The sequence below is a fragment of the Jaculus jaculus genome, chromosome 3 (genome assembly GCF_020740685.1).
Source record: "Jaculus jaculus isolate mJacJac1 chromosome 3, mJacJac1.mat.Y.cur, whole genome shotgun sequence".
Lineage (NCBI taxonomy): Eukaryota > Metazoa > Chordata > Mammalia > Rodentia > Dipodidae > Jaculus > Jaculus jaculus.
The window spans coordinates 130146235-130171867 of record NC_059104.1 but is presented as its reverse complement, the minus strand read 5'-3'; the positions used below and the strand labels follow the sequence as shown (position 1 = coordinate 130171867).

At 39.1% G+C, this 25633-nt stretch overlaps 2 protein-coding genes across 2 annotated transcripts; both read left to right on the top strand.

The window, feature by feature from the left end:
* The first annotated feature begins 254 nt into the window (after window positions 1-254).
* Snurf (SNRPN upstream open reading frame) lies at window positions 255-10051 on the top strand. The gene is made up of 3 exons (XM_004658128.2): window positions 255-384; window positions 7322-7417; window positions 9929-10051. The coding sequence occupies exons 1-3, from the start codon at window positions 371-373 to the stop codon at window positions 10032-10034; spliced, it is 216 nt and encodes a 71-aa protein (XP_004658185.1). The 5' UTR covers window positions 255-370; the 3' UTR covers window positions 10035-10051.
* Snrpn (small nuclear ribonucleoprotein polypeptide N) lies at window positions 9992-24899 on the top strand. The gene is made up of 8 exons (XM_004658127.3): window positions 9992-10051; window positions 18281-18349; window positions 19659-19810; window positions 20885-20996; window positions 22710-22862; window positions 24051-24189; window positions 24514-24639; window positions 24740-24899. The coding sequence occupies exons 2-8, from the start codon at window positions 18347-18349 to the stop codon at window positions 24775-24777; spliced, it is 723 nt and encodes a 240-aa protein (XP_004658184.1). The 5' UTR covers window positions 9992-10051; window positions 18281-18346; the 3' UTR covers window positions 24778-24899.
* Window positions 24900-25633: the final 734 nt, after the last annotated feature.

Here is a 25633-nt window from a genome sequence, read left to right as displayed (position 1 = left end):
GTTCATGGGACCAGTGGTGCCTGCAACACTGGAAAAGCAAAAATCTGTTCCTCTGTTATGCACATTTTGAGAAGGCAATGATGTCCTTTAGAACCAGGTTGACAGTTCTTTCTGAAGTCCCTCACTGAAGCCCGCAGCGGTTATGGATCCTGGGGGCGGGGGATAGACTTCTCACACCCAGTCATTGCCAACAGAGCCAAAGCTGGCACCTCTGCATTGCGGCAAAGCGACCCGCATGCGCGGCCGCGGCAGCTGGCACGCCTGCGCAGCCCGAGGCGTTTTAAGCCCCAGCAGCCCCGCAGTGCCGCGCAGAGTCGAGCGGCGGCAGGAGATGCCTGACGCTTGGTTCTGGTGAGCCATTTGCGACGCGATGGAGCGAGCAAGGTCAGCGAGCCGGTACCTTGTCTGTCTTTAAGTATTCATTTGTGATCCTCAACTAGAGCAGAGTTTTAGGAGTTGGGGTTTTCTGGTATGATTTAGGAATTTTGGGGACCCTACATTCCTTTGTTCTGGAGAACCCAATAGAAATCCTTCGGAAACTGGGGACTCCGCGGTGCCGCATCTGTTCCTACACTGTCGCGGCAGTCCTTCATGGTTGGGGGTTCGTAGTGAAATCCAAACCGGAGGCGGTTTCTGTGGGTTTTCCGTGACCTGCGGCGCAGTGTGTAGCAGGTGCACCGTTCCTTCAGTGCGGTCTGGGCTGGGGAGCCCACGGTGACTGAGAAGGGACGGGGGTGTCCACCTCAAACCCTCACCCCAGGAGTGTCATCTGTGGACTGGGACACCGTGTCTGCTGTGGCTCTGCTTGGGGCTGGCCCTGGGGAGGAAGGGGTTGGTGTCCAGAATGTAGTTGGCATGACCAGGGGCATTTGGGGCTGCGGGGCTTCTGGACACGAAGGAGGTCCCGTAAGTGTTTGCATTCAGACAGGGCGTGCAGCAGGAGAGGCGGTGGGGAGTAACGCTGCGCGGGCCTAGAGGCAGTGCTGCGACCACTTGAGGGTCTGCAGCAGGTGGCTCCAGGAGGTGACAGTGACCACTGCAGCGGGGGGAGGGGTCGAGGCAAGGCTGGTGACTGCGTCGGCGAGGCTGAAGGAACTTTGTCTCCCCGTGGTTGTCTTTGGTGCTTAAGTGGCCTGTTGTGAATGTGCTGTTTTGTTTTGTAGACCTGTCATGCCCCTGTGATAAGGAGCTGAAATCTTGTATAATATTAGCACCCTTGTATAATATTAGCATCCCTCACGTTAGTTGCTAAATGTACGATGAAAAGTTGTGCAAAAGTTGCTTTTATGCATCCCTTGAGGTAGCTCCCTATGTGTCCTTTTGTTTTCATTGTTTCCCCTGAGGCTGGGAATTTAGTCTTTGAAAGCTGTCTTGTTATTGCAGGGGGTCGTGTCCCTTGTGAAACGCCATTGTGAGGTTCGCCAAAGATGGCTGCTGCTGCAGAGTTGTGATTCTGCGCAGGCGCAGCGGGGTGCAGGGGTGGTAGCCCCCTCCTCACTTTATCGCAGGTGGGAGGAGGTATCAGCGCAGTCAGTTCTGCACTGCTGTATTCCCCTCCCACCACACCTCCATCGAAAAGTTGTAAGGGACAGAGCCTGCCTGGGGGAGTGCCCACCCCCTCCCAAAGCACTGCAGTGGGAAAGGCTAGGGATGAACTGATGCAGGGTGTGTGTGGGGGTGACAGTCACCTAGGCTTGCGTTGGAGCCAAGTTGGGGTTGGCTGGGGGATTGCGCAGTCTTGACGTAGACCGGATGGCCGCCCTCCCCTTAACCTGGCTACTGCAACAGCTGCTCTGTGCCCTCCTTCCTCATAGTGGAGGGGGAGAAACTGGAGTGTGGTGGTTTGCACCGGCTCCACCTCTCAAGCTTGACTCCCTTCCCCCCCATTAGAGCCCTAGTGTGAGATGAGGTGGAAGAGGGCAGTGAGGACACGGGTTTGTACAGCCTCAGCTGTTGTATAGCAGGTGTCCTCAGCCTCATCTTTTCCATTCTGCAGTAGCTTGGAAGGATAAGGGTCTGTAGGGCATTGAAAGTACAGCACCTGTTGGTGCTATTTAAAACAGCCTTCATCACTGGATAGAGGTTTTAAATTTGTGTTCTGAGTCAACTTTCATTTTTGTAGATCCTTTCTTACTATCTTGTGCTGTATGGTTCTCCATTTTAAAGTGGATTCAATAATGCCTCTTATAGCTCCTTTTCCCATATATTACCTTTAATTTCTACTGTATAGATTTAATCATTTCACAGTTGCCTTACAGAATGGCAGTCTGTTATCCGTCTAATGCTTTAATATCCCATTCTCACTCCATGGGCTTGATTTTGCTGCTGCTGCTGCTGCTGCTGCTGCTGTTGTTGTTAAATTAAGTAGATGTTGGTATTCCCAATAAAGATGAGAGGTACATGCCATCAATGAACCCCTTCCTGAGCCCATAACAACTGAAAATGTAAATTGTGTTTTCCTAAAAGAGAAGGAAAATCAGAGACCTGCAAGTGTGTATAGTGTCAGAATTATTCCCTATGAATAATTACTGCACTTGGGATTAATAGTTTTTTATACTTTGGGGGGGCTGGAGGTACCATGAAGATTTAAGGAAAGAATAATGATCCAAATAATGACATTTTTATATTCCATTATTTTAATTTTTGAAAAGCATTTTAAAATTTTGAGACAGGATATTGAAATGTAGTCCAGATTTACCTCAGACTTGCTATGTAGCCTAGTCTCCCCTGAAACTAGTGATCCTCCTCCTGCCTTGTAAATCCTAAGGTTTCAAGTATTAGCCACCATGATTGGTTTTTACATTTAACAAGTTTTATTTCTAAGATTTTCATGTGATTAGTTTATTTTCATGTTTTTTCCTTTTATGATAGACAGTATATCTGGTTGTCTTGAGTTATAACTCACAAGTTAATTAAATTTAGGAAGATGGTAAGGTTTCTTTCTGGAATTACTTCCTTTTGAGTTTTTTTTTTTTCTTTTGTTGAAATAGAATCATGGAAAGAACCCCAGGTGGCCTTGAATTGTAACCTCCATTTTTCAGCCCACATAGGTTGAAAATAGTAAAACAAAATAAACATAAATTATGTATATGGTATTTATATAACTTACCAATTTTTGTTATGCTATAGGAAGGTATTTATTGCCTCAAATGTATATTGGTATTGGGGTTGGGGAAATGGCTCAGCAGATAAATGTACTTGCTAGCAAATAAATTTTGTATGGACATTTAGCTCCTTGACTTTTCACAAACTGCTTACCAAGGTCCACCATTTTGTGGTCTTTGAATCAGCATTAGATTCCTAATATGGTAGAGCCCTTGGGAAAGACCTTATCCTGTTTCAAGGTCTCTGTCCTAATCAGTGAATGCTTGGCCCAGTGGTTTATGTTTTTATTTTTACAGGGTATAACCATGTAAGTCAGTATTTCATCAAACTCCTTTTTTCTGTGTCATCTGACTTTGAGGGCTGAGACTACAGGTGGCTACTACACCAAGCACTAGAGTCTTTTGGAGATAGTGTATGACCTTCCTTTGAATTACATGAATGAAATTTTGTTGTTGTTTTTTTGAGGTAGGGTCTCACTCTAGCACAGGCTGACCTGAAACTTACTATATAGTCTCAGGGTGGCCTTGACCTCATGGCTATCCTCCTACCTCTGCCTCCCAAGTGCTGGGATTAAAGGTGTGTGCCACCATGCCTAGTTTACATGAATGAATTTTAATTTGGGAACCATTATTGCTAACAAAGGTGCAATTTTACCTGGTCTGTTCACAGACCTTACATTGTATATAAATGTGATTTACTTTTTACATTTACTTATTGTTTGCTGTGAATATTTACCCCACTTACATTTTTGTATCTTCCATACTCTCTTCCTTTCCTTAGGTTCATCTTCACCCCACCCAATTATTCACATTAAAGATGTAGTCTTCTAAATTAATCTGGTGTACTTAATATTGCATTATTATTTAGGTATTTGTAAGAGTACTGCGGTTTTTTTTGCAGCATTTTTCAGACAGGATTTTACTATGTAGTCCAGGCTAGCCTTGAACTGTCTGAATCTCCCAGGTTCTGGGGATCACCGGCATGCTTCAACATGCCTGGCTATGTTTTAAACAGTTTTTGTTTGTTTGTTGTTCGACGTAAGGTCTCACTCTAGCCCTTGGCTGACATGGAATTCACTGTGTATTCTCAGGGTGGTCTTTAACTCATGGCAATCCTCTTACCTCCAGAGTGGTGGGATTAAAGGTGTGCACCACCATGCCCAGCTTTTTTAAGACAGGTTTTGATGTGCCATAGCTCATTTTGGCCTGAAAAATGGACATTTATTTTAACACTTTTTTGTCTGTTAGGGACAGTATTGCCAGGAACATTTGTATGACACTTGTTAAGTGGTTTACTATTGCTTCTTCTGGAGTGGTATTGATGGGTCATTATGATAACCTCATGGCTATTTTATTAAGTGCCAGAGGCTGCACTTACATTCTTTATCTTTTCAAAATATGGAGGTGATAAGTGATATCTATGTAACATTTTCATTTTGCTGATGACTAATGAGATTGTAACATTTATTTCATGTACTAACTGTATATCTTCAGTTATTTTATCCATTTTGAAAATAGGTTTTGTATTTTTATTTAGTTGTAAGAACTCTTATTTATTATGGATACCAGTTAAAAAAAAATATCCCAGTACTCAGGAGGCAGAAATAGGAGGATCACCATGAGCTTAAGGTCATCCTGTGACTACATAGTGAATTCCAGGTCAGCCTTGGCTAGAGCGAGACCCTACCTTGAAAAAAAAATTGTTGTATGATTGAGGTTAAAATATATCACATAAACTGATAGTAAGCTGTAAGAAAACAATTGTAATCATCAGTGTTTTTGAAATAGTGTCATAAATGTATCCTTCATTTCCAAAAACCTCTTCATCTCCTTTTATAGTCTCATTATGTTTTTGTTTTGCTTTGGAAATCATACTTACAATAATTATATTCTCACTGTATCTTGATTATTTAATTTTATTTTTGACATAGGGTCTTACTTGGTAGCCCAAGTTGCTTTAGACCTTGTCACAGTTCTCCTGCCTCAACCTCCAACTTGCTGGTAATAAAGATTGTGTGTGTGTGTGTGTGTGTGTGCGCGCGTTAGGTTGTTTATCTTTAGTGTTTATTAAATTCTAATTTATTTACCTATTTATTTTGAGGCAGGGTCTCTCTGAGCTCATGCTGGCCTGAAACCTCCTAATCTTTCTCAGCTCTCCTGTACCAGAATTGTAGGCGCCACTATTCCTGGCCATTTTAATTATTTCTTAGGTTGCTTATAAAGAAGCCATTTCAGAGACCATTGCATAATACAGGGTCACTGAAATTAGCAACCTTTAAATTTTATTGTTCAAAAATCTAATAACATCTTTTGACTTTAAATTATTGTTTTGTATTCACTGACACATCTAATGTTCTACAAATCATAAAACAACTGGTGGTTATTGGTAAGGTGCTTTGCTAAGCTTAAAATCTAGTTTTAAAAATAGGCATGATTCAGATAATTGGCTTTTAGGGTGTGTCTTTGAATGCTGCTTTTGAGATAATACATGCCAACCTGTCAAATGCCTTTCTTCTGTTCCAGTTTGGTGTTTCTAATTCCAGTTTTATGAGTGCTTTCTGCAGTTCCTAACATGGCCGCCTCAAGTGGGTAATTTGATTTGCAGTTTCCCAGAGCAGCCATTTTGTGAGGTTGTTTGCAGATCTTAACATAGTGGTGTTTTCCTGTTATGTGGATAGCTTTTTGCTTAAACAGACCTTCTATTTTAGAAATTTGAAGAAACATTTGCATATGAATATTTTGTTATTTAAATGCTATACTATGCTATTCTTCTAAACAAAAAGATTATTATGATCTAAAAGTTTTCCAAACCAGTTTTGGAATCAGCTTTGCTATCTTGACGAGAGAGCACTTAAATAGGTAGTTGTGTATGCCTTTGTGTATACGTATGTGTATATATGGATGAATGCATATATGTAATATCTACACTTGTCTTTATAGATGTCAGTGTATACTTACGTGGAAGTGAATATCTTTTTCACTTTATTTCCCGATTTGTTTTGTTTTGTTTTGTTTTTTTTGAGGTAGGGTCTCACTGTAGCCTAAGCTGACCTGGAATTCACTATGAAGTCTCAGACTAGCCTTGAACTCACTGTCCTCCTACTAGCCTCCTGAGTCTGTGAATAAAGGTGTGCACCACCACTCCCAGCCATTTCCTGATCTTTGAAATGAAATTTTCCGAAGATGGACTTCTAAAGAATAAGGATCTTCTAATAGTTTAATGTTACTTTGTTTTATTTTTTTAAAATATTTATTCATTTATTTGAGAGAGAGAGAATATGGGCATGCCAGGGCCTCTAGCCACTGCAAACAAACTCCAGATACATGTGTTCTACAGATTAGAAACTGGGTCTTTAGGCTTTGCAGATAAGCCCTTAACCACTAAGCTATGTCTCCACTCCTTACTTTGTTTTACTTAGAATATAGATACTTTAAAAATATTTAATTTTAGCCAGACATGGTGGTGCATGCCTTTAGTTCCAGCACTTGGGAGACAGGTCAGTGGATCACCATGAGTTCAAGGCCACTAATGCCAAATCAGTCTGAGCTACAGCAAGACCCAATTCAAAAAACCAATATATATATATATATATATATATATATATATATATATATATATATATATATATGTATATATATATATATATATATATGTATATATGTATATATGTATATATATATTTATTTATTTGAGAGAGAAAGAGAAGGAGGTAGAGAGTGAGAGAATGGGCACTCCAGGTCCTCTAGCCATTGCAAAGGAACTCCAGATGCAAGCACCACCTTATGCATCTGGTTTATGTGGGTCCTTAGGCTTCACAGGAAAGTGGCTTCACCACTAAGCCATTTCTCCAGCCCAAATATACTTTTAACAGTCCACTATATTAAATACAGTTTTAAATGTAGCCTTTAAGTAAATAATTTTTTAAACTCATTTAGTGAGCCTTATTTTGTTTTTATAGTTTTAAAAATTTTATTTTATTCATTCATTTGAGAGACAGAAAGGGGGGAAGAGAGAGAGAAAATGGGTCTGCTAAGGCTGCACTGCAAATGAACTCCAGATGCATGTGTCATCTCATGAATCTGGCCTATGTGGGTACTGGGCATTGAAACTGGGTCCTTTGGCCTTGTAGGCAAATGCTTTAACCACTTAACTCTTTCCAGCCCTATATTTTATATTATTTTAAAAGTTATTTGGTGATCCCTATTTTCTATTTCAGGGATCGCTTACACCTGAGAAGAACCACTGAACAGCACGTGCCAGAGGTGGAAGTCCAGGTCAAACGTAGAAGGACAGCCTCACTGAGCAACCAGGAGTAAGTAGAGTCTGGATTAAGAAACAGTTCACAGAAGAGTTTTATTGATTCGAACAAAACATCATCTAATTAAGAGATTTTAATGAATTAGCTAAATTATGAAACGATTGATTTTATTTATTTTTATTTTATTTTTGAGATAGGGTTTCACTCTAGCTCAGGCTGACCTGGAATTCACTATGTAGTCTCAGGCTGGCTTCTAACTCAGCGATCCTCGTACCTCAGCCTTCCAAGTGCTGGGATTAAAGGTATGTGCCACCATGCCCGGCTCTGGTTTTATTTAATTTATTGTTGTTGTGGTTGTTTCAAAGTAGACTCTTACTCTAGGCCAGGCTGACCTGGAACTCATTCTAGAGTCTTGGGGTGGCCTTCAACTTAACCTTAGCCTCTTGGTACTAAAGTCATGTGCTGCCATGCCTGGCTTGAAATCATCTTTTTAAATTATTCTGTAAATAAATACTAAAAACATAAATTATTGTTTTGCTTATTTTTGAGCCAGGTGTCACTTTATTCCAGGTTGACTTAGAACTTGCCCTGTAGTCCAGAGTTATTGCCCAGGCTGGCCTTAAATTCATGGTGATCCTTCCTTAGCCTACCACATGCTACAGTTAAAGGTATAAGTCATCATGTCTGGCTTATGAAATGAAATCATATTTAATTGTGCTTTCCCAACTTTAAAAATTATTGACAATCTCTACACATAATATACAATATACCATGATCATAATACCTCCTATGACCCTCCTTTGTTACCCCTTCTTTCATAACCCCTCTACTGAATCCTTTTCAACTAGTCCCTAGTGTATTTTGATGTTTGTTGTTCTTAGTTCTACTTGGTATAGTATGTTGCTTTTATTCCATAGTGTTGGAAGTCCTAAGATGTTACCCTTTTTTTTTTTATCCCCAAGGTAGGGTCTCACTCTGGCCCAGGCTGACCTGTAATTAACTATGTAGTCTCAAGGTGGCCTTGAACTCATGGCAATCCTCCTACCTCTTCATCCCAAGTGTTGAGATTAAAGGTGTGCACCACCATGCCCAGCTCTAAGATGTTACCTTTATTTCTCTGCATATGTATGAAAAAATTTGCCTTTAGAATTGTGTGATCTCTGTATGACTATTGTTTATTTTGTTTGTTTATTTCAAGTCAGGGTCTCACTCTAGCCAAGGCAAACCTTGAACTCAACTCTGTAGCCCTAAACTAACCTCAAACTCTTTGTGATTCTCCTACCTTCTACCAAGGGCTGGAATTAAAGGTGTGAGCAACTACCCTGCCTATATGACTGTTTTGTGGTTTAATATTTAAAGTATATGATGTACATAGTATCTGTACACACACAGTTCTCATACGCATATTTAAGTTTGTAGAATGATCTTATAAATGAACATCTTTAAGCCCATGATACATACGTAGTATACATTGAATATTACACAATTTGGCATATGGTAATTGTCACTTAAATATTTGATAATCACTAAAATAGCATCTTTTTCTTTCTACATTATTTAAGTTATTTTATTTGAGAGTGGGAGAGTGGTAGAGAAAATAGGCATGCCAGGGCCTCTAGCCACTATACACAAACTCCTGATGCATGCCACCTTGTGCATCTAGCTTATATGGGTAGTGGGGAATCAAACATGGGTCTTTAGGCTTTGAAGGCAAGTGCCTTAACTGCTTAGCCATCTTTCCAGCCCACTTTTGATATTTTGAGACTGAGTCTTATAGTGTATCCCAAGCTGGCCTTGAACTGTGACCCTACTGTCTCCATCTTCCAGTTGCTGGGATTGCGAGTATGTGCCACCATGCTGACATTTCTGATGGTATTTGTTCATTTGTTTGTTTATTTATTAATGATATTCTCATTGTAGCTTAGGCTACTAGGAACTCACTGTGTAGAGCAGATTTGCCTTAACTTGTGTCTTTGTCTTTTGAATGCTGGTATTGCAGGCACACACTGCTAAATCTGGCATTTGGATTGCTTATTTTCCTGAACTCTGTGTATTATATGTAAATATTTTAGGGCCCTAATGGAGGGAAAGGATCTTAGAAGAATATTTAGTTAGTGAAATGGAATACTTTACCTAGCTTTATTTTGATAGTATTATAGGTAGTGACTTCTTAGGAGGATCAATATAGATGACTCACTTAAGGTTGGGCTGAAAGTCCTTAGCCTGTCCCTCATGCTTCCACATGTATAATCTGAAAATGAGTAATTGATGTCATACTAATGGTGTTTCTACATGGTGGGTCTTAGAATTTTATTTCTTAGGTAAGTATCCAGTATTTTCCCATTCCTGTATAGAGACAAGTTTTACTTGAGGGTAACTCGCTTAGTAGTTGCATGCTCAGAATTTGAGGATATTACATACAAGGTTAGCCTTCTTTAGGTGTCTTTTCTCCAAAGAAGGGTATTTTAAAATAAACTATATGGGTCTCTGCATTTCCTGTCATACTGCTAACTATATAGACAAATGTATTTTTATCATTCATAAATATTTTTGTTCTTGTCACAGGTGTCACTTGTACCCACGGCGTTCTCAGCAGCAGCAAATTCCTGTGGTGGATTTCCAGGCAGAATTGAGACAGGCTTTCTTAGCTGAGACACCAAGAGGTGGTTAAGAAAAACAGCAACAAAGGTTAGAGTTTTGTCATAATGATTAGGAATAAAGGAAATATCAAAGTATAGATTATCCAGGGTTTGTTATGAAAATGATTTTTAAATGCTTCATATACCTGACCACCACACACATAAAAAGTTCATAAAATGAACATATTGAATAAAATTAAAAGCAGTAGAAATATTTTAATCTTCCATGACACTTTTATGTCATGTATCTGTATTCTAATATTTGGAATGCACTTTAAAGAAGTTTATTTTGCATTGATTTTTAGTCAAAAAATCACTTCATTAAGAAAAAAATAATTTATAAAAGGTTATTGAGTATATTAGTGAATATCTTATAATTCCCTTTTGTGGAATAATGAATTTTCTTCCGTTAGTAGTTTGTGTAGTATTGTATTAGTTTTCAATACTTATAGAAATAATGTGTCAGTTATACTTTTCAGAAGCATTGATGATTTTAATTATAATTTAGTAAGCATAAATACATATCACATACATTAGCAGTGAGTGTTCTATTTTCTTATGAACATTTACTGATTTTTTTTTGTTTTGTCTTTTCTCATTTTTCTGTTTTCATAAATCAATGTATTTCCCCTTTAAAATCAGCAGACAATGTAATAAAGATTTATTATCCATCATGTTTCATTGTGATATAGCTTTATTTTGATTGTCCCTTTTCTATTTTTTCTTTTATTGAGAACATTATTATATGACTATATTGCATGTTGGTTATATTATCATCGGGTCATACTCCTATCCCTTATCTCCTTTGTTCTCATTCCACTGAGGGCCCTCCTCAGAGGGGTTATCTGCATTCACTGTGGGGTCATGAATGTGCTAGTCAGTGTATGAAGTGGAAAATTCCTCAGAATTCACCTTCTCTTCTTGATTTTAAATATGTTTGTTTATTTGCAGAGGGAGAGACACAGAGAGACTATGAATGAGAATAAGAATGGGCGTGCTAGCATCTCTAGCCACTGAAAACAAACTCCAGATGCATGTGCCCAATTTGTGCATCTGGTGTTTTGTGGGTACTGAGGCATCAAACCGAGGTCATTTGGTTTTGCTGTCAAGAAACTTAACAGCTGGGCCATCTCTCTAGCCCTCCTCACAAGTTGATTTTTATTTAGTGCTTTGGTTTTCTTTCACAAATATTATTATTTTACTTTTTTTTTCCTTAGGTAGTGTTTCCCAGGCTGACTTGAATCTCACTCGGTAGTCCCATACTGGCCTCAGACTCATATTGATCCCTTACCTCCGCTTCCCAAGTGCTGAAACTAAAAGATGTGCACCACACACTGGCTTTGAACTCATTAAATCCCTGAACTCTTTATCATCTTGCCTCCAACTCCAAAGTGCACCACCATGACTGGTTTTATCTTCCTTTTTCAGTTTAGAATGTCATCATTCCTGGAAGTTTAACATATATTTTAGAAAATGGGTGATAAGTATTTTTTTTAATTTTTCTTTGTTTTTGAAAGATGTCATACAATGACTTAGTTAGGAATATTTATGACCACAAATTGAGACAAGTTTTCTAAGGAGCTGGTTTTGAGTCTTTGGTTCTGTAGAGTAACAACATTTTTAATATCTATGTGTGCATGACTGATTTTATTTATTTATTTTTTAAACGTTCTATATTTATTTATTTGACAGAGAGAGAGAGAGAGAGAATGGATGCTCCGTGGCCTTCAGCAACTGCAAATAAACTCTAGATGTGTGCACTTCCTTGTGCATCTGCTAACGTTGGTCCTGGGGATTTGAACCTGGGTCCTGTGGCTTTGCAGGCAAACACCTTAACCACTAAGCCATCCCTCCATCCCATATTTATTTTTATTTTTTTGTTTGGTTTTTCAAGGTAGGGTCTCACTCTAGCCCAGGCTGACCTGGAATTCACTATGTAGTCTCAGGGTGGCCTTGAACTCACGGCAATCCTCCTACCTCTGCCTCCCAAGTGCTGGGATTAAAGGTGTGCGCCAACATGCCTGGCTTTAATTTTATTTTTGAAATATTTGTTTATTGATTAGAGAGAGATGGACATAGAGAGTGGGTGTGCCAGAGCCTCCTGTCACTGCAAATGAACTCCAGATACATATGCCACTTTCTGCATCTGCTTATATGTGTAAAGGGGTATTGAACTTGATTCATTGGCTTTGTAACCTCTAAGCCATCTCTCCAGCCTTGTATTTTTTAATTTTTATAATTTGGGGTTTTTCAGGGTAGTGCTTTCATTCTAGCCAAGACTGACCTGGAGTTCACTATGTAGTCTCAGGTGGCCTCTAACTCAGTGATCCTCCTACCTCTGCCTCCCAAGTGCTGGTATTAAAGAAATATGACACTACTCCTGGCAGCCTTGTATTTATATTTTAAAAGTAATTTTAAAAATTTGTTTGTTTGAGGGGTGGGAAATATGGTCACACAATGGCTTCCATCCATTGTAATGAACAAACTCTAGATGCATGTCTCATCCTGTGCATCTGGCTTTATGTAGGTGCTAGGGAATCAAACCAGGGTCCATAGGTTTAGCAGGCCAGAGCCTCAACTGCTGATCCATTTCTCCATCCTGTATTTTTTTTCTTTTTTGCTTTTTAATTGAATTTTTATTAACATTTTCCATGATTATAAAAAAATCCCATGGTAATACCTTTCCTCCCCCCTCCCCCACTTTCCCCTTTGACATTCCATTCTCCATCATATTACCTCCCCATCTCAATCACTGTACTTACATATATACAATACCAACCTATTAAGTACCCTCATCCCTTCCTTTCTCTTCCCTTTATATCTCCTTTTTAACTTTGCTACTAAGTATTTTCCTTCTCATGCAGAAGCCCAATCATCTGTAGCTAGGATCCACATATGAGGGAGAACATGTGGCGCTTGGCTTTCTGGGCCTGGGTTACCTCACTTAGTATAATCCTTTCCAGATTCATCCATTTTTCTGCAAATTTCGCAACTACATTCTATTTGTTATATAAGATAACGCTTTTCTGTCTCAGGTTTACCATATGTCACCTAACAGTACATGACCATCATCTTTACACATTCAATTGTAAGCAAAAAAAACCAATCATGTTGGGTTTTTTCAAACAGTAATTTTTAAACTATATCATGTTTGGAGAAGAAGCTGATGCAAAGAACATGCTGCTAACCTTGCTGTGAAGGTGTCCTTCAGGAGGAGGCTTTGTGGGAGCATTTTGTTCTGGCTTTCATACCAGCCAGGATCATCACTCCACTGAACACAAACCAGACCTGGAGGGAATAGAGGGGAGGCACAGATGTTTCTATGCTTTGAGGGCCAGGGTCTGGTCATCTGGCTGGTGATAATGCCTCCAGAAATGCACTTGAGCGTTTCTCTGGCCCAATACTCATCTTTTCATTTCAAAGTGGTGCCTTCCCGATTCTGTCTTCTTATTTTTTAAAAACATTTTATTTATTAATCTGCAGTCAGAGAGAAGACAGAGAGAATGGGTGTGCCAGGGTCTCCCACCCCAGTACACAAGAACTCCAGATGAATTAGCTACTTTGTGCATCTCACCTTATGTGGGTACTAGGCTATAAAATTCTGATCCTTAAGCTTTTCAGGCAAGTGCCCTAATCACTGAACCATCTGTCCAATCCTTGTTTGTTTGTTTTTAATATATTTTGAGGCAAGTCCAACATACTGCAAGAGTGAATTTTAGAATTGGCACACCAGGGCCTCCAGCCTCTGCAGTCAAACTCCAGGCACATAACACCTTTTGCACATGTGCAACCTTGTGCACTTGTGTTAGTCGCTATGTGTCTGGCTTATGTGGGACCTGGAGAGTTGAGCATGAGTCCTTAGGCTTTGCAGGCAAGTGCCTTAATGACTAAGCCATCTCTCCAACCCTTCTTACACTTTTTGAAACATGGTTACACTGTACCTCAGATTGGCCTGTAGTCTCACTGGCCTCGTACTCATATTGATCCTCCTACATTTTCTTCCAGATTGCTTGGATTAAAGAGATGTGCTACCACACCTCATTACTTAAAAGATTTTATTAGCATATTGATGTGTTTAACTGGGACAATATTGTACACATATATAATACACTTTGATCATATTCATCCTTATTACTCTGTCTTTCCCACTCCCAGTTCTGTTGATCTCCTTTAACCATTGTCTCCCTTTTACTTTCATGTTTTTGTGTTTATTTGGTGGTACAGGTGTTTAATTAGAATTGCTTCCATGACCATGGTTGAAGAATTATTGACAGCAGCATAGGCAATTTACTAGTGACTATACTGCTGAAGGAACTTCTCTCATGCCCCTAACAACCATTCTCATGTAGAATGAGACTTCATAAATCTCTCATGCAGCATATGTGATTCTTAAATATTGTGTTACATCAGTTCCTATGGCCATCAAAGAATTTGTTGGTTACTAAAAATAATAACCTCACTGTTTCCTAGTAATTATGTTTGTGTTAAAAAATAAAGGAAAACTGTTTGCTGTTTTTATTGTCATTTCTTGGGGGCTAGTATTTTATATTTAGTTGCATTTTCTTCTGTTATGGTTTGTTTTAGTTTTTCTTTAGAAAAATTCCATAATTTCAAAATACATTTGTGAATGAGCACTCATGCAGTACTGATATCCCATGGTCTTCCATCTAGTGTTGGTACTCTTCCCACGTCTGATTATCTTTTCATTTTAGGCTGATGTAGCTTTACAACTTTATATGATTTAATTATTTGAATCAAATGTTTACAAATTTTTGAAAAATGAACTTCCTTGCATGTGACATAATTTCATTTTTATTGTACATATATGGAACATTTTCTTTATCCATTCATCTGTTGATAAACATTTCTGGATGAACCCATAACTGGGTGATTGGATTGCCTCAGAAAAATTGGATGGATAAGTTCTGTGGGTTTTTTTTTTTGGGGGGGGGAATGGGAGGGGTCAAGCAGAGTCTTGCTGTAGCCCAGGCTGACCTGGAATTCACTATGTAGTCTCAGGATGGCCTTTCAATTTACAGTGATCCTCCTACATCTGCCTACTGAGTGCTGGGATTAAAGGCATGAGCCACCATGCCCAGCCATCCTGCTTATTTTAATACTAGTTTTGGTGCTTTTTTTTTTTTTTTGAGGCAGGGTCTCACTCTAACCTAAGGATGATACTCATGATACTTACTATGTAGCCCAGGAGTGGCTCAAAGTTAGTGATCATCTTACCTCAGACTCCCTAGTGCTGGGATTAAAAGTGTGAGCCAGGCTGGAGAGATGGCTTAACAGTTAAGGAGCTTGCCTGTAAAGCCCAATGACCTGGATTCAATTACTGAGTACCAATGTAAAGCCAGATTCACAAAGTGGTGCATTCATCTGGAGTTTTTTGCAGAGACTAGAGGCCCTGGCACATGCCCATTACCCCCCCCCTTTTCACTGCTTGCAAATAAATAAAATATTAAAAAGTGAGCCACCATATGTAGCTGAATACTTATTATTTATCTTTATGTGCAAATTATATATACTGTACAAATAGTGGATTCCCATTGAATGTTAGATATTGAAAGTTATTCTTTAGGTAATTACCCTTTCAGATCACAGGTTGAATGGGTTGGAAAGAGGCTTATGTATTTAGGTATGAGTCAGTTTTCACATGAGGATGGGTGCAACAAATTTGGTACATAGTTAAGATCCTTTTCAGTGAAAAGTTGCAGGAAGGATTCATGACAAATTTTATATGTTGAGATCTAAAATTTCTTAGGCAATTTAATAGCTTATGTGATTTCAAAGACTGTATTTTATTTTATTGAGGTAGGGTCTCACTCTAGTCAAAGCTGACCTGGAATTCACTATGTAGTCTCAGGGTAGCCTTGAACTCACAGCGATCCACCTACCTCTGCCTCCCAAGTGCTAAGATTAAAGGCATGCGCCACCACGCCCAGCTCAAAGACTGTATTTTAGTACACTTAGGTTTTTAGAATCATTGCTGGGAACTAGTCATCACGGCACATGCCTTTACCCCAGCACTCAGTAGACAGAAGTAGGAGGATCACCATGAGTTTGAGGCCACCTGGAGACTGCATAGTGAATTCCAGGTCAGTTTGGGCTAGAGTGAGACCTTACCTCAACAAACAAATAAAGAAAAAAGAAAAAAAAAATGTGCTGCTGGGATTTAGAGCACTTGCTTGCCATTCTAGTTTAATCTAGATGACAAATGAATTGAAATTCAAGATCTATCTCAGAAATATAGTAAAGACCCAGTTTAAACAGCAAAATTCTACACCATCAATGCTAATGTAAATAAAATATTACTTTCAAACTAATATGATCTAACAAGGCAGAATTCTATAGGGCATTGGATTTCACAAAACAGCCAGTAGTTCATAATGCTCATTTATAATTTATTGATAGAAGGAGTTCTTATAATTGAATGAGGCCTTGAGATTGATCTGCATCATTGGGATAATACTACAGATCCAGGTCACTTCAGTCTTTCCAACTTTTATCTGATTTTTTTTTTTTTTTGTGGTTCTATGAATTGAAAGAAGTGCTCTAATGTTGCTCTATGCTGCCAGCCCTTAGTTTTTTTCTATTACAATGAACAATGTTATTGGAATTGTTAATGCTGTTGGTTCCTATGGAACCAAACCTATCCTGTACTGTACAAGATTTGTATGTGTATATGCTTGGCTGAAATTACAAATGTGTGCCACAACATTTGGCATTTTGTCTGGTTGCTGAACCACTGAACCATCTTGACATCCACCAGCCTTTTTCACACTTAATACTAGGATGGAACAAGGGTCTTGAGCCTTTTATTACCAAGCTGCATTACTAGCCATTTATTATTCCCCTCACTGTGTGGGCATGTATTGTATGTAAGAGAGAGAGGCAGTGGGGAACAGCAACATTGGGTATCTCCTTATGTTTTTAGATGGGTTCTCATTGAACCTTGAGCACACTGATGAGCACCAGGGATTCCCTTTCTCTGCCTCCCCAGTGCTGGAATTATAATCATGGGCCTTTGTGCTTGGTGTTTATGTGGGTTCTGGGAATCTGAACTCAAGTACTTAATGCTTGTGAGGCAGGTACTTTACCAACTCCCCAGCTATTTATTTATTTATTTAGGTTTTCCAAGGTAGTGTCTCACTGTAGCTCAGGCTGACTTGGAATTCACTATGTACTCTCAGGGTGGCCTTGAACTCATGGCCATCCTCCTACCTCTGCCTCCCAAGTGCTGGAATTGAAGGTGTGCACCACAATGCCCTGACCCAGCTCTTATTTTTATTTTTGAATTCATGTCACTATGTTGGTCAGGCTTTGTTTGAAATGTCTCTGTATTCCAAGCAGGTTGTGAATTTAGTATCTTCCTGTTTTAGCTTTCCAAGTAGTTAGGACTACAACCACATGCCATAATGCTCATCTTGCACAGAAATTTAGGCAGATTGTAATGCTTAGTTATTATCGAAAAAGATTACCTATCCTCATTTTAATCATGCTTTTAAGAAAGAAAGAATGAATAGGAGAAAAAAGCCAGTTTGTAACATTTTATTGTTTAGCCAAAAGTGCAAAAGAAGTTTGTACTAAGGATTAGTTGAGATACTGATGGAAAAATAAAATTTATTTGGAATATTTTAGAATTTGTAGGAGATAAACATTCTACTGAGTTTCCTAAATCAAATGATTCAAATGGTTAAGATGAAGAAGGGGCTGGAGAGATTGCTCAGTGGTTATGGTGCTTTCTTGCAAAGCATAAGGACCCAGGTTTGGTTCCTGAGTACCCATGAAAGCCAGATGCACATAGTGTTGCATAAATTTGGACTTCATGTGCAGTGGCCAGAGGCTCTTACATGCCCATTTTTTCCCTCTCTAAAAAAATAAATACATAAAAATAAATTAAAATTTTAAGATGGAGTAATGAAACTTGTTAGGCTTTGCTGGGTATGGTGGCCCTCACTTAAGATCTTAGCTCTTGCAATATGGAGGTAGGATCAGGAGTTCAAAATCTTCCTCAGGTACATATCAATTTCAAGGCCAACATAAGATACTTGAGATGCTGAAAATTCAAAGAAACTAAATTTTATTTTTTGGATGTGAGAGCATGGGAAGATGAATATAAAGCAATTTTTTTGAAAACTGCTTTTCTTTTGAAACATGGTAGATTGAAGTACAGCTATAACATGCTTTCCTCTGCAGGCTATCCACCGATAGTGAAGCTTCTGTCAAGCTTATATTGTTCATAGGAGAAGCTGCATCATCCCTTTATTTATAGCCCTTCCTTAGGTTTTAAGGATCTTGAAATTTTACTGGTGATACTGGACATTGTGGAACAGCAATCATGGTAAGACACACATTGTAACAAAGAATTTAATTTCTGTAAGGGTGAAGAATAAATGTGGGCTTCTTTGGGGTTCTGAAAGTTAGAAATAAGGGTTTATCTATAGTGCTAGAAGTTGTTTTTTTTTTTTTTTTTCTTTAGGTGAAGTTAGAAATGACCAATGTCATATCCTATGAACAAAGGTGAAAAGTTTTAAAAATCACACTGCAAGAGAGGGAAAATGCCAAAGTATCTTCTGGTCATGATTATAGTGTTATTTATTTTTTTTAATTTTTACTTATTGTTTTTGTTTTTAGCCCAGGCTTTCCTGGAATTCACTACTTAGTTTCAGGGTGGCCTCAAACTCAAGGTGATCCTCCTACTTCTGTCTTCTAAGTGCTGGGATTAAGGTGTATGCCACCATGCCTGGCTCATGATTATAGTTTTAAAGGACCATCTTGCGTATATATTACCCTTAAGACAAATTGCCAATGACACATGGACTAATGTAAAAATAGAAGGTCTTGATTTAATATAGAGCTATTAAATCTGCATGCAGAGAGGGCATCCTAATGAGAGTTTTGTGCTTCTGTCATTCTAGAACAATGCATTCTCAAAGAGAAAAATGGCACTCCAAAGGGCGGGATTCATTATTGAGATCTGAAATCCATTCAGAAAATCACTTTACATGAACAGAAATATAAAGTATCTTCATATTAAATCTTTTAAGGGTGGGTTATTGGGATAAATTTGAAATTTTACCTTAAGAGAAGTAGATATGAATACTGATGGGTGTGATGGATGTGAGGAAATACATTATACTTGTATTGGGTTGGTGAGATTTGCGGGGGTTTTTGTTTGTTTGTTTGGGGGAGAGTCTCACTCTAGTCCAGGCTGACCTGGAATTCACTATGTAGTCTCAGGGTGGCCTTGAACTCATGGTGAACCTCCTACCTCTGCTGGGATTAAAGGCATGTGCCACCACATCTGAATGAGATTTGTGTTTTTTAAGATTGAATTTGTTAGGGTGATAGAAATAGTTAATGGGACACGTGCTATTTTATATGGTGTTAATTCTGGAAAGGAATTGGGGAATGGGAAATGAAGATTATCCCTCAAAATGGATACTAAGCTGAGGGAGAAAATGTAATTAGTTCTGATAGAAATGTTTCCTAGGATTCTGCATTACAGAGTTTCTCAGGAAAGTGTTGTGGGACAACTTGCTTAAAGAAAGCAAATTTGATTTGCGGTAGAAGTGGGGAAGAAAAATGGGACAAGGGAAGACTACAGAACTCCCTGCAGATGAACTGATCATTAAAGCTGTTTATTACAGACCGTGGGGAAGAGTAGCAAGATGCTGCAGCACATTGACTATAGAATGAGATGTATCCTGCAAGATGGCCGGATCTTCATTGGCACCTTTAAGGCTTTTGACAAACATATGAATTTGATTCTCTGTGATTGTGATGAATTCAGGAAGATCAAGTAAGGCTGGTTTTTGGGAAAGGGCATGGGCAACAGGAATTAGAAAGATAAGGCCATTTAAAAGGTGACTGAAATAAGTAGGGAAATTGGTGAGACAATTCATTATCTAATCTGTTGGCCTCAGAGCTTAATTGGGACCAGCATCTCAAAAAATATGTTGCTTCTAAATTATAAGGTATTAAAATAAATAAAGACTAGATATAATGAAATTGTACAATGTCCAATAATACTTTCCAGCATATATGAAATATTCAAAATTCAGACATGTTAATTGGTACAATTGTGATAGTCATTCAGACTAAAGATTGCCCATAGCTGGGCATACTGGGATTGAAGGCACATACCTTTGATCCCAGCACTTAGAAATCAGAGGTAGGAGAATTGCTATGAGTTCAAGGCCAATATGGAACTGCAGAATGTGTTCCAGGTCAGTCTGCACTAGAGTGAGACCCTACCTTGAGATCAAAACAAAACAAAAGAAAACAAAAAAAAAAAAAAGAAAAAAAAAACAATTGTCCATAATGATTGAGGTGTTTAGATGGTTTACCATTTAGTATTCCCTATGCTGATTACTGTTTCTCACACCTTAGTTCTATTATCAGTATGTATTTGATTAGTAAAAGAAGATTTATATAAATTTCCAATTTTTGAAGAATGATCTCACTAGAGCCCAAACTGATAGGGAATTTACACTTGTAGCTCAGGCTGACCTTGACCTCACAGGGATCTCCTACCTCAGCTTCCTGATTGTTGAGATTAAAGGGATACACTATCACTCATGGCTTATTTTTCCACTTTTACTTATAACTTGAGGCTTCAATCTTCCCTGTATGAGATCTCTGTCTTGACATTTGCATCTATATTTTACTAAAAAAATAATTTTGCATAGTGTTTGTGTAACATCAAAGGAACTATTTTAGAAACAAGCTAAATAGGAAGCAAGACTTGGACATTTTAACTAAGTCTACATTTTGGGGGGGATGGTACACAATAATTATTTCCATGAGAATCTTAGCATTGTTTTTTGTTTTACTTAATAATTACTGATGGCTAAAATGTACTTCTAATTTGTAGGCCAAAGAATGCAAAACAGCCAGAACGTGAAGAAAAACGTGTTCTGGGCTTGGTCTTGCTGCGTGGGGAGAACTTGGTATCCATGACTGTGGAAGGGCCACCACCTAAAGATGTAAGGAAGATGCAGGACAGGCTATTTCATGTTTTTTAAGATTGATTTTAATTCACACATTAAGGATAGAAGTTTACTTTGGAAAGACATAACAGAGCATACTATAATATTCTTCAGTCAAATAAAATCTAGTCAAGAGCCAGGTGTGGTGACACATAGCTTTAATCCCACCACTTGGGAGGCATAAGTAGGAGGATCACTATGTGAGTTCAAGGCCAGCCTGAGAAAACATAGTGAATTCCAAGGTCATCCTGGGCTAGAATGAGACCCTACCTTGAAAAACAAACAAACAAAAAATCCCACAAAAACAGTAATAACAACAAAAACTCATCAAAATTTGATACCTTCCGGGCGTGGTGGTACACGCCTTTAATCCCAGCACTCGGGAGGCAGAGGTAGGAGGATCACTGTGAGTTCGAGGCCACCCTGAGACTACAGAGTTAATTCTAGGTCAGCCTGGACCAAAGTGAGACCGTACCTCAAAAAAAAAAAAAATTGATACCAGTACCTTTAGAAATTTGCAATTAAGTGTTTTTGATGTACATGATTATGGTAGGAGTTTACTTAGTTTTAGTTGATATGAATATGCAAGTATGTGCATACAAGTTGAAAATGGGTGTGATTAAAAATCTGGAAGTATGGGCTAGAGAGATGGCTTAGTGGTTAAGGTGTCTGCTGATAGAGCCAAAGGACTCAGTACCATGTGGTACATATATCTGGAGTTCATTTGCAGTGGCTAGAGGCCCTGACATACTCCTCTCCCACTCAAATAAATATTTTTTTTTTTTTTTGAGGTAGTGTCTTGGTGTAAACCAGGCTAACCTGGATGCAATTCAGTATGTAGTCTTAGGGTGGCCCCTAACTCACAGCTATTCTTCTAACTCAGCCTCCTGAGTGCTGGGATTAAAGGCATGTACCTAGCTAAATAAAATATATTTATATTTTTTTGGCTTTTCAAGGTAGGGTCTTTCTCTAGCCCAGGCTGACCTGGAATTCACTGTATAGTCTCAGGGTGGCCTTGAACTCATGGTGACCTTCCTATGCCCAGCTCAAAATATTTTTTTAAAAAATTTTTTATTTATTTCTTTGAGAGTGACAGACACAGAGAGAAAGACAGATAGAGGGAGAGAGAGGGAATGGGCGCGCCAGGGCCTCCAGCCACTGCAAACGAACTCCAGATGCGTGCGCCCCTTTGTGCATCTGGCTAACATGGGACCTGGGGAACCGAGCCTCGAACCGGGGTCCTTAGGCTTCACAGGCAAGCGCTTAACCGCTAAGCCACCTCTCCAGCCCAAAATATATATATTTTTTTAATCTGGATGTTGTCAGGCATGATGGCATACCATGTGCCTTTAATCCCAGCACTTGGGAGGCAGAGGTAGTTGGGTTGCCATGAGTTCAAGGCCACCCTGAGCCCACAAGTGAATTCTGTCTAGGTCAGCCTGGGTTACAGCAGGACCCTACCTCAAAAAAAAAAAAAAAAGTTACCTCTTTTGTTACCTATTAATTTAATTGTTTGAAAAGAGTAAGAATATTACATAGTTGGATTTGAAAAATGTTAGGTAAGGGGGGGAGGGCATTACCATGGGATATTGTTTACAATCATGGAAGTTGCTAATAAAAAAAGAATGTTAGGTATAACTTATCTTTGAAAAAAACTGTTGAGAACTTCATATGCTGTTTGGTTTTAAGCTATAAGTTTCCTTATTTTAGACTGGCATTGCTCGGGTCCCACTTGCTGGTGCTGCAGGAGGTCCTGGAGTTGGGAGGGCAGCTGGAAGAGGAGTACCAGCTGGTGTACCTATTCCTCAGGCTCCCGCTGGATTAGCAGGACCTGTCCGAGGAGTTGGAGGTCCATCACAGCAGGTGAGGAGCCAGAAGGAGATTTGTAGGTTAATTGGAAAACAAGACTCAACCCAGGACAAGGAAGATTTGAGAACACAAGTATGCATCTTTTATTTTTTTTAATTTTTTTATTTTTTTTGGTTTTTCAAGATAACTCTGGCTCAGGCTGACCTGGAATTCACTATGGAGTCTCAAGGTGGCCTAGAACTAATGGCGATCCTCCTAACTCGGGTCCCGTGTACTGGGATTAAAGGCGTGTGCCACCACACCCAGCTCAACTTGTATTTTTTAAGTTGCATATGTTTTAGCTGAAACTAATGGTCAGAATACAGAAGGAGACTGATACTGGCTATTTAATTAAAATTGTGGTTGGACAGTGAAAGCTATATTGGATAATTCACCACTCTTACTTGGTGAGTATTAAGAAATATGAGTAGGCTTACCAGATTTAAGGAAAAGTAAAAGAGCTTATAAAATGTTAACATGCAATGACTAAAAACAAACAAAGAAAAACAAAACAAAACAAAACAAAAACATGTGGGCCAGGCATGGTGGCACACGCTTTTAGTCCCAGCACTAAGGAGGCAGAAGTAGGAGGATCACCGTGAGTTCACAGCAACCCTGAGACTATATAGTGAATTCCAGGTCAGCCTGAGCTATAGTGAAACTCTACCTCAAAAACCCACAAAAAAATAAAACAAACAAACAAACAAACAAAACAAAACAACAAAAAAAAATGTGGGTCTGGAGAGATAGCTTTGTGGTTAAGGTGCTTGCCTGAGAAGCCTAAGAACTAATGTTTGATTCCCCAATTCCCACATAAACCAGATGTGCAAGGTGACAAACGTTCCCAAGGTTGTACACGTGCACAAGATGGTGCATGCATCTGGAGTTTGATTTCAGTAGCTGGCTCTGGCTCTCCAGCTCTTTCTCTCTCTTGCTCTCTCTGTGATAAAATAAAAATGAAATTAATTTAAAAAGTGTAAAAAAATACATGAGGCAGCTTGATTATGCAGCTGAATGATAAAACAACCTTATTATGCACAAGCCCCTGGATTTCTTAACATCTCAAAAATAAAATATGATAATTTGCTACATGGGAAATGTAGTAATTTTCATAACTAATAGGATATATCCACCTTTTATATTCTATGCTCGAGAATGAGGTTATTCCTTGTTTTTACTGTCTTCCTGGTTATACCTTCTCAGGTAATGACTCCACAGGGAAGAGGCACTGTAGCAGCTGCTGCTGTTGCTGCTACTGCCAGCATTGCTGGAGCCCCAACCCAGTACCCACCAGGACGGGGGACTCCACCTCCACCTGTAGGAAGAGCAACCCCACCTCCAGGTAAGAGACTTCTGAACAAGAATAATATAGTTCTCTGAGAGATTCTGTCACTTTTAGGGAGTCATGTGACAAAATACTGTGAAAAATATAATGAATGAACCAAGGCACTAATGGTTATTTAGGAACTATGTCAGATTACTAGGTAGTTTCTTATGAAAATGTATAGATTATTTTGAGTTGAGGGTGGCATACAGGTATAGAAGTCAAAGAAAAAGTCATTTGATGCTCATTATTGTTGGCTTTATTTCTTTATTATGTGCTGAATACTAACAATTTTCTTAACTGACATGCATGGCCTTTACTAATATCATTTTTAATTTGTAGGAATTATGGCTCCTCCACCTGGTATGAGACCACCCATGGGACCACCAATTGGCCTTCCTCCTACCCGAGGGACACCAATAGGCATGCCCCCACCAGGAATGAGACCCCCTCCACCAGGAATTAGAGGTTAGTGAATATGGTAGGAGGTTGGAAATGGCAACCAGGTCCTTGAATATTTACATACTCCTAATAATTCTCATGGGATTTTGTTGTTTTTCACCTCCAGGTCCACCTCCCCCAGGAATGCGTCCACCAAGACCCTAGATGTTGTTGATAAATACCAGCTTTCCCAGCAAATGCTTCTTGTGAAATTGTGTAGCTTATGTGTTTTGGCCCTCTCTTTCTGCATTAATTATAGCTATTAATAAATGCATAGAGCAAATAGAGGTATTGTTGTATATGCTTTTCTTTGTCCATTTATTTTCCTGAGGTCAGAGTGAAACTAATTTTTTGTGGTCTTAAAATGATTGTGGATGAGGTGAAAACACATTTGTCCATGTTCTTTTCTTAGGAAAAAATGATTGTGATCACTTGTTTCTGACTCCTGGCTTTCACTTTCTTCATTTAATTTTTTTTTTAAAGTAAATGTGCTGCTGAAGTAAGCATTTTTCATTAACTGTTAACTTCTTAAAACCTTAGATGAGGGGGCTGGAGAAATAAATGGCTTAGCAGTTAAGGAAGGCATTTGCCTGCAAAGCCAAAGGGCCCAGGCTCGATTCCCCAGGACCCACGTTAGCCAGATGCACAAGGGGTTGCATGTGTTTGGAGTCTGTTTGCAGTGGCTGGAGGGCCTGGGATGCCCATTCTCTCTCTCTCTCTCTCTCTCTCTCTCTCTCTCTCGCTCTCGCTCTCGCTCTCGCTCTCGCTCTCGCTCTCGCTCTCGCTCTCGCTCTCACTCTCTCCCTCTCCCTCTTTCTCTGTCAAATAAATAAATAAATGAATATTTTTAAAAAATTATATAAGGAAATTAATTCATGACTATGACGTTTTAAGTGTTTGTGCAAGATTTATACATGGCCCTATACTTCTCACTTAATATATAATGGCATCTGAAAGCATGTAGAAATGGCTAAAAGATCTTTCAAGGCCACCTCATAAAGGGAACTGTGGCCCAAACTTG

Coding starts and splice junctions, on each gene's coding strand:
- Snurf (XM_004658128.2), top strand. Junction 7,418..9,928: donor GCCTCACTGAGCAACCAGGA/GTAAGTAGAGTC, acceptor TTCTTGTCACAG/GTGTCACTTGTACCCACGGC.
- Snrpn (XM_004658127.3), top strand. Junction 19,811..20,884: donor GATGAATTCAGGAAGATCAA/GTAAGGCTGGTT, acceptor TCTAATTTGTAG/GCCAAAGAATGCAAAACAGC. Junction 24,640..24,739: donor CCCTCCACCAGGAATTAGAG/GTTAGTGAATAT, acceptor TTTCACCTCCAG/GTCCACCTCCCCCAGGAATG.